The sequence below is a fragment of the Neofelis nebulosa genome, chromosome 3 (assembly GCF_028018385.1).
Source record: "Neofelis nebulosa isolate mNeoNeb1 chromosome 3, mNeoNeb1.pri, whole genome shotgun sequence".
Lineage (NCBI taxonomy): Eukaryota > Metazoa > Chordata > Mammalia > Carnivora > Felidae > Neofelis > Neofelis nebulosa.
This window is the reverse complement of record NC_080784.1, coordinates 41,190,160-41,204,134: the sequence shown is the minus strand read 5'-3', so window position 1 is coordinate 41,204,134 and position 13,975 is coordinate 41,190,160. Positions and strand designations below refer to the sequence as shown.

The window sequence follows — 13,975 nt, the reverse complement described above, 5'->3', positions numbered from 1 at the left end:
GGCACAGAGCCTGACACAGGGGTTGACACATGGCTTGAACCCATGAATTGTGAGGTCATGACCTGAGCCAAAGTTGGATGTTCAACTGACTGAGCCACCTGGGCGCCCCATGCTGGTTACTTTAAAATAGGCTCCTAGGGGTGCCTGGGTGGCTCATTCGGTTAAGCATCTGACTTTGGCTCAGGTCATGATCTCACAATTCATGGGTTCAAGCCCCACATTGGGCTCTCTGCTTGCAGCACAGAACCTGCTCTGGATCCTCTTTCTCTCTCTTTCTCTCTCTCTCTCTCTCTCTCTCTCTCTCTCTCGTAAATAAAATAAACATTTAAAAAAAGGTGATGCAGGGGGAGCTCCCAAACAAGCAAGTTGTCTGTGTGTGTGTGGAGAGAAAATGTGGCAGTGCAGCAGTTGGCGAATTAGGGTTAAAGGAAATGGGTTTTTATTGTTCCTCTCTTTCAAGTTTTCCCTAGGTTTTTTTTTTTTGTTTTTTTTTTTTTTTTTTGACGTTTATTTATTTTTGAGACGGAGAGAGATAGAGCATGAACAGGGGAGGGGCAGAGAGAGAGGGAGACACAGAATCTGAAACAGGCTCCTCCAGGCTCTGAGCGGTCAGCACAGAGCCCGATGCGGGGCTCGAACTCACGGACCGGGAGATCATGACCTGAGATGAAGTCGGACGCTTAACCGACCGAGCCACACAGGCGCCCCAAGTTTTCCCTAGGTTTGATCAGTTTTGATAGTAAAAGTATTGGGCCAAAAAGCAAAAAGACCTTCCCCAGAAGGTCTAGAAGTGCTAGAAGATGCTAGAAGTGCATCACATGCCCATGCCTAAACCAAGCCACTGGCAGAGTAGGAGATCGGGTCACAGTGACAACCATCAGGATCAGCTCTCTCAGAGACATAGGGTAGCTAAGCCACTTTAGAAGAAAGGGAAAGGGAACACAGCTGTCAGTAATGTGTGTTGTAGTATTCTTTATTAATTTTAAGCCAGAATTACTTATTAAAATTGATTCTTTACATAGATAAAAGTTTTATATAATTGAAAGCTACAATTGAATAGTATTTCATACATTCAAATTTTAAAGTATCCTTGTAAGATAGCTTTATGATTCTCACAAGGCTTGTCCTTGATTTTTTCTTTTATATAACTGCTTCCTTAGATGTTACATTCTTGCAAGTTTGAAACTTCAAATTTTTTTCTTTTATTCCTTTTTGCAGGTTATCCGTACTTTAGATCCTAAGCAGAATCAAGGAGCAGCACCAGAAATACAGGCTCTTAAAAATCAGCTCCAGGAACGAGACCGACTCTTCCATTCCTTAGAGGTAGGTAGTTTGCTATACTATACAATAACAATAAGGTATTTGATTTTTGATTCTTTATTTTCTTGGAGCCTTGCTGTATACAATTGTGTTCATGAATTTAGCTAACTAATTACATTTTATTAATATTGTTTTTCATCTTTACATGTTTACATGTGCTTATTTTTTAGAAAGAATATGAGAAAACAAAGAGTCAAAGAGAAATGGAGGAGAAATATATTGTTAGTGCCTGGTACAATCTGGTAAGGAAATAACACTTCAAAACATATTGCAAAGTTCAATGAATATGTAATAATTATTATACTACCTTTATTATAGAAATAATTCTACTAAATGAATCTGAAAGTAATTGCTATCCTAACACACACTAAGAAAACCTAATGCTGATCTTAGGACTGAAAAGCAGAAATGAGAACCACTATAAGCAGGGTTAGGACGTTTTGAACACATCATTATTCCTACAGCATAGAAAGATAAATGATGTTGATTTCTATCCCTTGGAACCATTTTATTCCAGGGGAAGGGGACTTTAATAACATCTAAACACAGATGCAGTAGCTTTTATTTTGTGGAATGATTTCATTGCCTTTGCAGGACAACAACATTCTGGGCTTCAGTAACACTTTCTGGATATAAATAGTTGTGAATTTTGAAGAATGCTGTACTTTTTTTTTCAATATTTTGTCCTAGACTGGTCTTTTTTTTCTTCTTTGTTTTTCTTCCCAGTAAGACCACTTCTGCCTTGTCAAAATGTTAGTTGCCTAAGACAGGAAATTGAGCCAGATTTTTTTTCATCATCCCCCTGTGACCCTATAGTTATGTTACTGTTGTTTCTGTTTTACAGTTGTAACTGATACTGTGTCTTCAAGGGTAATGCCCCAGATTTCCTAATAATGTGATTTTATGTTTGTCAGAAACTCAGACAATTTCATGATTTGTCTATATTTGCCTTGGTTAAAACTACATATTTCAGATCTTATCATAATTTACAAAAACAAACCAAATTAGGTTTAGAATACTATTATTAACAAATATAGATTTCTTAAAAATTAAAAAATAAAAATAGGGGAAAACTACCTAAGGAAGTTCTCTGGGAATTAGTTCTGAGTCCACCTCTTCTGTGTCCTCTTTAAAGGTTGGTGTTAGTGATCTTGGAACTCTGCCCCTCAATACTTAGTAGTCATTTCATAAGTTTTGATTGATTTATATGACTTCACATATTGTGGTTATAGAACCAAATTTATTTATTCTGTGACATGGCATTAAAGAACATTTTTAGCTCTCCAGAGAGTAAAGGAGTAACTCCATATAGTCTCACACAAGTTATATTCTAGTGAGGTAGCCACACATATATTCAGAAAGTTCTACATCTCAGACTACTGAATGGAAGGGGAGGTGACAGGCACTGGGAAAAGGCATTAAGTATCTCAGAGAATTGCCCAGTTGTGGCTATTGAGGTCTTAAAGGTGTGTGAAGAACTTGAATAAGTTGCTTGAAATGTGAAAATGGAAAAAAAAAAAAAAGTTTATTTTAAATAACTTGTTAATATATGTAGCCAAGTTAATAAATTAAAGATTACCAATAGATATTTGTTAGTTTTCTTCAGATTCTTAAATGCTTTGATTTCAAATTGAGTAAAAATACATGTTCTGGGTTTTCTCATTGGGAAAATGGAGAAGTGTTATGTATTTGGGTATACATGACAGATTCTGTTAAAGATACACAGCCATGGCCAGTGTTTTCCCTAGAAGCTAACTAGTGATAGGAAGATTGATTGTTTAGTCTTCTGTCTTCTGTGCCAGTCTTTCCTTTCTCTAGGAAAGCCCTAGGACTTTTCACATTGCTTGGCATATGTACCTGCTCTCCTTTTAGTTCTCAGTTGCTTATTTCTTACTTTCTTCCTTGTTACAGCGTCCACTTCTCCCCATCAGTTTACTTGTGGCCAATCACTAGTGAGATTAAATAGCTCCTCTTGTTTCTTAATGTTTCCCTGGCCAAGGTTCTTTACTGGCTTATGAAATAAGTACCAAAACCACTATTTCCCTGATCTCTTCATAGACTAACAGTTGAAAAGGTGCGCTCCCAGAGGTTTCCTCCCCCCCTGGTAAGGTGCTCTGGGCCCAGCAACTCTATATCCTCTCCCTTCTAAGCTAGTAGACCATCCTACTCCAGTATTCAAGAAAGACCCCCAGCTCTGGTTTGGGGCCTCTGTTGTGGGCTGTCAGGAACTTTTCTTAATTTGCTTGAGAATGCAAGCCTGCCTGAAGTGAAGAAAAACACCCTGAAGGTATGTATTATACCTAGTGTGGCTTTCCTCCTTAAGAAACAACCTGTGCTTTTCACTCAAAATAAGTAAGCCATGTGATTTCCACAACCACGTGTGAATCAACTCCTACCAATCAATTGCACTATTTGTTCTTGGGAAATCACTTTATACATTTGATTTGAGAAGGAAGTATATATGATTATGGGTAATCTATTGTTTTGATTATTGTAAATTCAGAAAATTAAGGCTTAATTTTTCCAAGAGAAAATTTGTACTTAATTATTGGAACAAAATGTCTCTGTAAGATTTTAATCTGAAATGAGCAGAATTAACATTCCTAATTGTGTCTTATGATTCATTGTGACAAATACCGCGTGAAGAAATTTTATTTAGTGAGAGTATGTTCTACTTTTTTTTATATTGATTTTTTTTTTTTTTTTTCCTATGTTATATAGGGAATGACCCTGCATAAAAAGGCGGCTGAAGATAGACTTGCTAGTACAGGTTCAGGGCAGTCATTTCTGGCTAGGCAAAGACAAGCAACCAGCACAAGAAGATCTTATCCGGGCCATGTTCAACCAGCCACAGCAAGGTAGACAAGTCTTGCCATCAGAATAAAAAAACATCCTACATTCAAAGCATACTTCTGTTACATATGACAACATTTCAGGAAATTCAGCCAGCTTATTTTTTGTCTCTTTTATGTTGATATTTAGTTGTTTCTCATTTGAGGACTTTCTCTCTCCTATATCTATAATATTTTAGTTTCTTGGTTCTTTATTTTGTAGTCCTTTCAGTTCCTTTTAATGTGCCAAAAATTTTTAAATGCCCAATTAAAGTGTTGTATAATAGTGTAGTACTTTTCTTTGTATGAAAATGTCCTTTCCCCAATGGTGTAGGCTTTGTAATGAATTAGATTTTCTGCCAATAATTGATATACAATTTATATTCTTTATTGTGCCTCTGTGTTACCATGCTTTATAAGAATGTCTTTGTTTAAAGGGAATTAATCTTTTTATGATGTATTAATCTGTGTTTTCAATTGTTTTCCAAATGCACTTCAAATAACTTGCATATTTACTATATAAAATGGTTGGCAAGTGCACTTTTTGCAAAGACATAAATACATTGGCAGAGGTGCTAATCCGATGTTACCTAAGGCACCTGATAGATTTATTTAGAGGGAAAAAAATAAGTTTTCCACGTTGTTTTATAGGAAATTAAATTTGTCCGAAGATTTGGAAACTATTTTTAAAACATACATAAAATTTCATTATTTCTTGCTATCTTGTTTGCTGACAGAAGATAATGGATTGGTTAGGTTATTTGGGGGGAAATTACAGAAAAAAAAATCAGGCAGTGCATTCATTTTTTTCTTGTTTTGAAATATCATAGTAACTGAGGGTCAGATTCTAGCAATGCGGCTGACATTTACAGTTTCAGTTACCCTCCACATCTAAAAGATTTATTTTTCATATACTTACTAGTAAAGGTAGCCTTACCTTTTGGGCAATTTCCTTGTTGCACCTCATTTTACTTATTCTTTAATATAAACCCTTCTATTTCTCAATTCCTAAACCTAACATCTTAGTATCAGTCCTTAAGATCAATAAGTGACTTCTTGTATGTGACATTATGACAGGTCTTTTAACATTTTTTTCTTAATTCTATGTACTAGTCCAAGAATCAGCCACTGAATAGATTCTCTTGGGTATTTGGTTGCCTCAAAGTTCTTAGATTTGTTGACAGATTGTAAACCATGTTCATTTACTTTTTTGAATGGCCATCAAGTCATAATGATTGTAAAGCACTTTGGCTGTATAAGGTGCTATATAAATGTGAAACAGCATTCATTTGAAAATGAAATGCCTCTGCCTAACTTTCCATATTAAGTATTTGGTCCCAAATTATATCTAAGTTCCCCTCCAGCCTTTTTCTTGCACCATAGCCAATTTTTTTTAAGCATAAAATTATTGAAATTAGGTTGATTGGTTGGTTGGTTGGTTTTGGTTTCAGATACGTCACCTAAAAAGATTTTATTTCATGTACTTGCTATTTGGAAGTTCAGGTTTCATTTAGTCTTGTATATTAAATACAAATGAATAACTCTAAATCAAGTTAAATGTAATTAAGAACTTTCAGAAACTATATTCAAGTGTTTGATTTTAAATCCTTACTTTCTTTTTTGTAAGAAAATTGACCTAAAAATTAGTAGTGTTTTCATTTGTCCTCAGAAACCATTCTTGAAGAAAGCTATTAGAGTATACACGGAAATGACTCCATACACTGTGCTAATTTTTTACATTACGTACAGAGGTCTGAGAGCAGTATGATTGCTTCTGCCTGATAAGACTATAAAGCAGGAAGAATTAGTAATAATGGAGAGAGCCACGTGAGTAGAATGCATTGTGAGGTTTCAGGAGGCTAAGCAGACCTCATCAACATAGGCAATTTAACAGTACAAGATTAAAAACTAGTTAAGATGGTTCTTACCCCTGCCCCCTTATTTCACAAATAACATAAGGATTTAGCTGTTTTAAAACAGGTCATGAACACTAACAGGTAACATTAAAATTGTTTGAAAATTATACTACCTGCAGAATAAGATAGATGAAAATAAAAAAAAGAGTCTATGATCTCTTTATTAGATGGATTATATCCTATGAGACGAGAGGTTTTAATTTCAGTTCTTTGTTTACTGCTCCAGTCCTGGTCTTCTGGTCTACCTGGTAGGTAGGCTACCAGGTGCCAGGCTTTTAGAAGCAAGTTTTACTCGTTTTTCTTTGGCATCTGTTGCATGCTATTATTTTGGTGTTTACATTCATAACTTTCATGTTCCTTTACTGTACCTGTATGGGTTTAGTATATTACTTGCATTGCATAGCAGAAATTATATTCCTAAACATTCTGATATTTTTTTAAAAAAGCAGGAATAAAACTGAGCTGTAGCAGTGACAACCTTGTTTCCCTTGCCCAGCTTTGGGCGAGATTTATAAATCACTATTTCTCCAATAATGATTAATAATTTTTCAGGAGGTTTGTGATGATGCATGGTTTGTCTGGAAGTTAAAAGCCATTAGGCACTTTATCTAGATGTGAGCTATACTGTGCTATATTCTTACAGACTCCCTGTATACAGTAGCTTCAAGAAGCCACAGTTTGCTCGAACAACAACAGAGCTGTAGCCCTGGCCTCCACAATGGAGTAAGTACAGTGTTACTGCATTAGCTTGGGGTGACCCATCCCCGCAGTGTTGAATTCTTATAAACAAAAATCTTCTTTTCTGTTTTCCTTCTAACCAGGGTAAGAAAATACAAAGTAAATAACTAAAAAAATTTTAAAGAGTAACATTTATGTTCTGCAGTGTGCATTTACAAAGTTTGTAATCAGAAAAAATCCAACAGATATTGTAGTTTTACCACCTAGAAACAGAGAATAAATAATACAACTGTACATATCTGAAAAGAGCTTCAAAAATTCAATCATATCTTTTTATCATTTGTCTAATTCCTTGATAATAACCAAGAAAAAGAAGTCCCTAAATAAAGGACCCATGTTCCAAAATTGATTAAGATTGAATTATTTCTATTTGATAGTCCTAGCCTGGTAAAATTGGCTTGGTGGGATGTGAGATGAGTAGATTATAATAGGATAATTTTGCATTTGTAATTTTGTTGAAGTTTTATTGTTTTGTTTATACAGTAAAGCTCAATTGTAAAAAATTAAGCTAGATGTTATCCAGTCAGAAACATTGGCCCTGACATTTCATTAACCCTGCACAAGCATGAAAATCCACACTATGCAAGCACATCAGCAGTAAGTGATTGTTCAGTGAGAGATGAGTTAGGCTAAAGAAAAGATCATTTTATTAGCTGGTTTACTCACCTCTCCTTATAATAGCAGTTTTGTTTATTTTTGTTAGCTAATGATACAAAATACCTTCCAGTGCCTCTTGCTCTCAGACAAGCATTCATCTTTTCAAGCTAACACCGTGTTAAAAATTTGAAAATCCCTATCCCAATATGAGAATTATCTTGAAACCAAAGTCTAAATTTTTAAAATTATCTTAACTCTCTGCATTTAATTTCCAATTGTCCAGATCTCAGACTCTGGAATGTTATAGTTATTGCCAGTTGAACATGTGAGATTATCTGAAAAAGCACCCACAACCCACAGCTACTGCACACCTAGCTAGTTTCCAGCCCTGTGGGTAAGAACACCGTGACCCTAAAGTGAGAGGAAAGTGCTTGGTGTTTTGCTTTTTGCTAATTGCAGAATAACAACATTAAGGCAAAATGCTTTTTGTTGTCTATTTCTTAAACTGTGGAAGGAAGCATTGACTTCTCCCCCTTGTGTGATGAAGGGACTCATTGTGCTGATGTAGCATATTCATTATACTTCAAAGTCAAACCTGTGTGATGCCCTGAAGTAGACGAAGGAGTGTGTTAACAAAAGAAATGGGGCATCATAATCTTTGAAAATTATTTTAGCATGCCTTTTATTTTCCCTTTTTCTAAGTTAAGAGGGTCATTCAATAATGATAATCTCTTTTTCTATAGTCCCAACTGTCGAAATGGCAGTTTATTTTGGTACATTTGATTCATTACATTTAGAAAGTGGTTTCAGAGCTTATTCTTTGTAACTATAATGATTCTAATATTTTATATCATGAAGTTTTTATATGAGGAAGGCTATTCTCAATGTGTGTGTCATCCAATTTTTTACTTTCTATAAAGCATATTTAAATAATAATTGGTGTATGTTCCTTTTATTGAAAATGTTTTATTGTCCAGTTTAAGCACAATAATTTTATTCTTCTAAAGTTTTATAGTAAATACTGTTCATTTCTCAGAACCTAAAAAACAAAATAATTCTGTGCTGACACAGCTAATTTCTGCCCTTCCCTATTCCCCCAAATCATAGAAATATTAATATTTAGCTTCCTTTTTATAAAACGAAGGACAGCACAAATGTGATGATATCCATCTCTTCTAAATCACTGAATATGTTCTTGAGAAGAATTTATTGATTATTTTGTTGCTAAACAGCCCTTTATCAACCCAATCCAACTCATGCGTGTTATCTATGAATGTAAAAACTTATGAAGTTTATTAAATTGATAGAGAAAGGGACATTAGTTTATTTGAGAAACAAGAGACCTGAACCTAATTATGGCAAGTATATGAGTTTGGACAATTGTAGGGGGGGTCTATACATGTTTCCTAATGATTACATGTCAACAATTAATGTGATGTCTCTCTTCATTATTTTTCTATTTTCCAATAATATTCTGTAAGACCAGTTTGTCTGCTGTATTTATAAGTGAGCATAAAAATGTGAGGAAGTAACAGAAGACTGTGAAGGCAAATCCATTCCTAGAAATTAGAGTGTATTATTGGGATAAGAAATGGCCTGATTATAAACAAATATCCAGGCTGATAGAAGTACTAATACAATTAAAAATAACATTGTCTTAACAAATGTTCCTCAAGTGATAGTTTACATAAAATCTTCTGACTCTCTTACATGATCATTAAATAAAGAAGAGTAGACAAAAATATAATTTAGTTTCTAACTGTCCTTCCCTTCAGTGGGCATTAGCTGGCATACAATATTAACTATACGTTTATCAGTGGAAGGGAAAGCATCTATTTTTATTTTGAAACTGTTAACCCATTACTAAATCTAAGATAGTGATTTGAAGCCATTGAGGATACTTGGATTTGATCAGAAGAACTCTGTGGTGGCTGAAAATTACTACTGACTTCTCTAGATCTGCTGCTTTATCTAGTTTATACACCTTAGGATCAATTTTATGTTCCCCCCTAATTAGACATAGTAGCCCCGCCCCACAATATTTTGTTTAAATTGAAAGCAGGAGTAGAGATTTTTAAAAATATATTTAAGAGAGTCTTTATGTACCTGATACGTTATCACCAGGCTCTGAATTAGATCTTTAGGATCTGAAGATGAAATCATCAGAAAAAGTGTCCATAGCCTCAAAATTTCAGGCCCAAAGGGCTATCAAATGTCCTAAATTCTACCTACTCAGAGCTTAAAGGAAGAATTAAATACCATGACAAGAATAATGTCAAAATGAGAAAAAGAAAACTACCAAAGCATGTTGAGGCTTTAATGTATGTGGGAGACTTCTGAGCAGGTGTTATCACTTTAGATATCTCTAAGGTGACAAAGGAAAATAATTAGTTTAGCAATTGTTAAAATTAATAAAAGGGATTCATGTTTATTCTTGGTGTATTTGTCAACCTATGGGCAGTGCTTACTGTATACATTCTATAGTGTGTATATGTCACTATTATAGATGAGTGTCTTAATATTATTTACTGTTCTATCTAATCATTTATGTATTTATACTTTACTGCAAGGTTCACAGCACTTTACTAATATTAGATAATTATTTTTCTTCTTTTCTGTGGCATTTTCTACTTATGTCTTTTCTGCTAGGGTCTTTTCCTTATTTTGGAGTACTCACTAAGAAAAATGTAAAAGATCGCCCAAAGAAATGGGCTCTGTACTCTTCCTGAAATGTTTAAAGTGGGATCTGAAAATCCAAGTCTAAAGATCTATTTGAAGCTGGATTGGGGCTATTGGGCATAAATTGCATTTTATATTTCACATTAATAAGACTTGTATAAGTCAGTACTCATGAGGCCAAATTCTCTCAAATGCCAACACCCTTGAAACCTTTTGTTTTCTGGAGTTATATTAGTAAAAAGTAAACAATCTTCTAATTAATTAGAGAATACCAGAAGGCACCTAGTCCCATGGCCTGTGTGTACCCGATTTTGAGAGACAAGAATAGTCCAGTTCCTGGGCTTAGACGAACCCTTTAAACCCAGCTGAATTGTTCTCAGCAGGCTTCCTGATAAAAGGGGAAGTGTCCACTGGCCTGATAACTAAGTCACTCCTGGTCCTCCTGACTCCCAGAGAGATGGACCATCAGCCATGGGGAGTTCTCACCTTTGCTGTGCTGTTTCCTAAAATACAAACCTACCAATTGCCCTTAACTCTCATAGTTTCTTCATCATTGCCTATACCCAAAGACAGGAGAAAGAAAACCAGGTTCCAGGAGCCATAAAGTTGGAAAATCTGGAAAATGGTGGGAGTTAGTTGATGAGAAAAGGTAGCAGAACGCTGCAGAAATATTCTTCATTCTGCTATAACAGATGCTTAATGAACTTGACTGTTCTTAAGTTCAAAAGTAGCTAAGTTTTCGGCTTGTTCTCTTCAGAGATATTTTTAGAAATCAGGACTCTTCCATTTGTAACTTAAAAATGTTAATACTCAAATCATAGTCAAAAAGTAGTGAAATATTTGTTGTTATGTAAACATTGACACATGATTACTGCCAAAGAATAGGGAGATTTGCTCATAAGAACATTCTCTTAGAGTTTTGTTTTGTGCTTTCACATGAGAGAAATGCCTTTATATTGTGAAAAGTTTCTGTAGTATTTTCTTCTGCATTACCCCCTGTTCTACTGATGTGCTTTGCTTAAGCAAGTCACCTAGAAGAGAGCAACACTGAAATAGAGAAGTCTAGACCCTGACCTTTGAGAGAAGAGCTGCTTTTGTCCCCCTGAAGTAAAAAATTAAAAAAGAAATATGCTCATACATACACACACACAAAGACAGAATATGATGTTTTGAATATCTGTTAATTTAGTTGTTGAGTGAATAAGTTCCCTTCTAAATGTCTTTACCATCCGGTGGCTTTTGCTGATTTAGATAAGAGTAGATCCTGGGCCTACATTGTCCAATTTATTAGCCACTAGCCACATGGTGATTTACATTTAAATTAAAATTAAATAAAATTCAAACTTTGGTTCTCTCTAATCACCAACCACATTTCAAGTGCTCAGTAGCCACACATGGATAGTGGTTACCATATTGGACAGCATAAATTTAGAACATTTCCATCATTGCAGAAAATACCTTTGTACAGTGCTGTCATGCCCAAAGAGAAAACAAGGACAAAATGAAAGTTTTCAGTTAACTTATAATAACTATTAGATTTTACTGCCGTAGTTGAAGAAAGCTGTTTTTCATATAAAAATTAATACCAGCCCTTTTTAAAGACACTGGAAAAATCAAAACCCCATTCTTTGAAACTAGTTTTCAATGTATTTTTTTAAACAGGTTCTTAGCACTTTACTTTTCAAGTGATAAAATTAAATCATTTCATAAATCATAACTTAGTATCTTCAGGCTTTTTTCTCCTTGTTTTGTAGTCCTCAAATTGATGATACATAGTTTCTAACACACATAGAGCAAAAACCAATGAATGCTTTATTTATTCACAAATAAAAATTACTAAACATTTATCCTTCTGTTATTTTTAAATCTGTATAGATCTAATGAAAGTGGCAACAGTTTTTGTTTCTGTCCCTTTAAACATTTCTCCCTAACATCACATTTGATTGTTTCCCCCTTAAAGGTATATCAAGATCCAAATAATTCCTTGGTTTTCTTCATACTTTCTTGCTCTTAATAACTTGGATTACATGAATTAAGTTCAGTTTCATATACGAAGCAAGAATTTTATTCCAGTGACTTAGTCAATGAAACATTTTTTTATATTTATTAATTTACTTTTTAACATAACGAAAAGGATGCACATGGATGCATCTTTGACTTTTTTAATGAAAATAAGGGACTTAATCATAATTCTTTTCAGTAGGCTTGGTACTTAGTTAAAACTGTCCTGTTAGGAAGTCATGATGCTTTCCTCTTCCGTTTTAAATGTTTTAAATCAAGCAACAGACTCAATCCAGTAGGTCAAATTCCAAGCAAATTATGAAATTCTTATCATCATTCAAGTACAGATCGGTAAATGGTGTGATTTGAGTTTGTGTTATTATTTTCTTGTTGGCCTAATTTAATATGTGTTCTACAGAGATTCATGTTAGTTAAGGGAAATTCTCATTATGCTTGAAATACATAGTATTTTAGTATAAATACAGGAAAAGACTGTACACAAATGCCAATCAATGATTTGAGGCCTTTTAATTTTTTTAAATAGTAGCCTTTTATTTTTTAATAGCCTTAGTTATTTAAAATTTAGATGCACTAAAATGTCATTGCTGTCACTAACTTTGCTGTGAACAGGTTATGTGTAATTCAGAATGCTTTGCACCTAGAATAATTTCCAGATTTATTTTGTTTTGCAGTTTTCATGTTTTGACAATTGCCCCACCATTTATAACACCCAGTTTTTGGTTGTGTAATGAATGGTAAAATTCAAACATATCTAATAATTTAATAATTTGCCTTATTTTGATTAGTAAATTCTATTAAAGATTTGAGGATAGAAAAGGCTTTTTTTTTCCTATAGTATTTTTTAAACTTTTCAGATGAGCTGGAAAACACCTTAGTACATTGGAGTTGGAATTGTATTGATTACAGTCCCAGCTCTAAAGCCTTATACTCATGTCTTAAGTATTATTGATTGTTCTATGAATTGTTGTTAGTTTCCTATTTGGCATCACAGTTATCCACCTTGCAGTTAAGCTTTGGCAAAAAGGATATTACTTGGTATATTCTTATTTCTGGTTGACTATTGAATTTATAATTCAACAACTTCATTCTTTGTCATTATAATCCAAAAATGAAAGCCACATACAACTCTAAATTTCTCACTTCACAATGGAATCAATACAGATTTAGCAACATAGTACATAACAGCATCCAAGGATTTTTCCACATTTACCAAGTTTACCAACCATTTACTGTATATTAGATCGGTGGATTTTCTGTTTTTCTGAGGTGAATGACTTATTAGCCTCAGTAAGAAATTTTCACTAAAGTCACAGAAACATTAAGTCCAATAAACCACCGGAAGAGAGATTTTTAATTTTTTTGAAATCTTATATTGCATTTCCTTTTGATATCACTTATTCATTTTAATTTTATGACTGCCAACTTGTTATGGTATTAATTATATGTATATGTTTATATGTATGCATATAATATATGTATATGTATATGAAGAATAAAGTTAAGATTTGGTCAAACTATATTTTCCCATTCAAGTACAAAAATGTTTTCAAGGCTGCAAAAAGTGTACAGTTGTTAAACAAGTTGTAAATAAAGACTTGTATAAAAATTCAGTGTAGATTTTTCTTCTTACTCTTTAAACCATGACAAACACATACTTAATAATTATCTAATACTATTCATCCACTTGCCTTTGGCACTTGCCATAGTGTACTATCAATTTAAAGACTATGCCATTGGGGCACCTGGGTGGCTCAGTCGGTTAAGTGTCTGACTTTTGATTTCAAGTCAGGTCATGATCTCATGGTTGGTGAGTTTGAGCCCCACATCCAGCTCTGCACTAACAGTGCAGAGCCTGCTTGAGATTCTCTCTCA

General features: G+C 34.1%; 1 protein-coding gene across 5 annotated transcripts in view; it reads left to right on the top strand.

Moving 5' to 3' along the window:
* Positions 1-13,713, top strand: part of HOOK3 (hook microtubule tethering protein 3) — a 117,580-nt gene extending 103,867 nt beyond the window's left edge. For all 5 annotated transcript variants that reach the window (XM_058720487.1, XM_058720490.1, XM_058720489.1 and 2 more), the window contains 3 exons: positions 1,219-1,323; positions 1,491-1,562; positions 4,042-13,713. In XM_058720487.1, coding sequence (XP_058576470.1) covers positions 1,219-1,323; positions 1,491-1,562; positions 4,042-4,182 — 318 coding nt within the window. In that variant the 3' untranslated portion in view covers positions 4,183-13,713. The remainder of the gene's footprint in view (positions 1-1,218; positions 1,324-1,490; positions 1,563-4,041) is intronic.
* Positions 13,714-13,975: the final 262 nt, after the last annotated feature.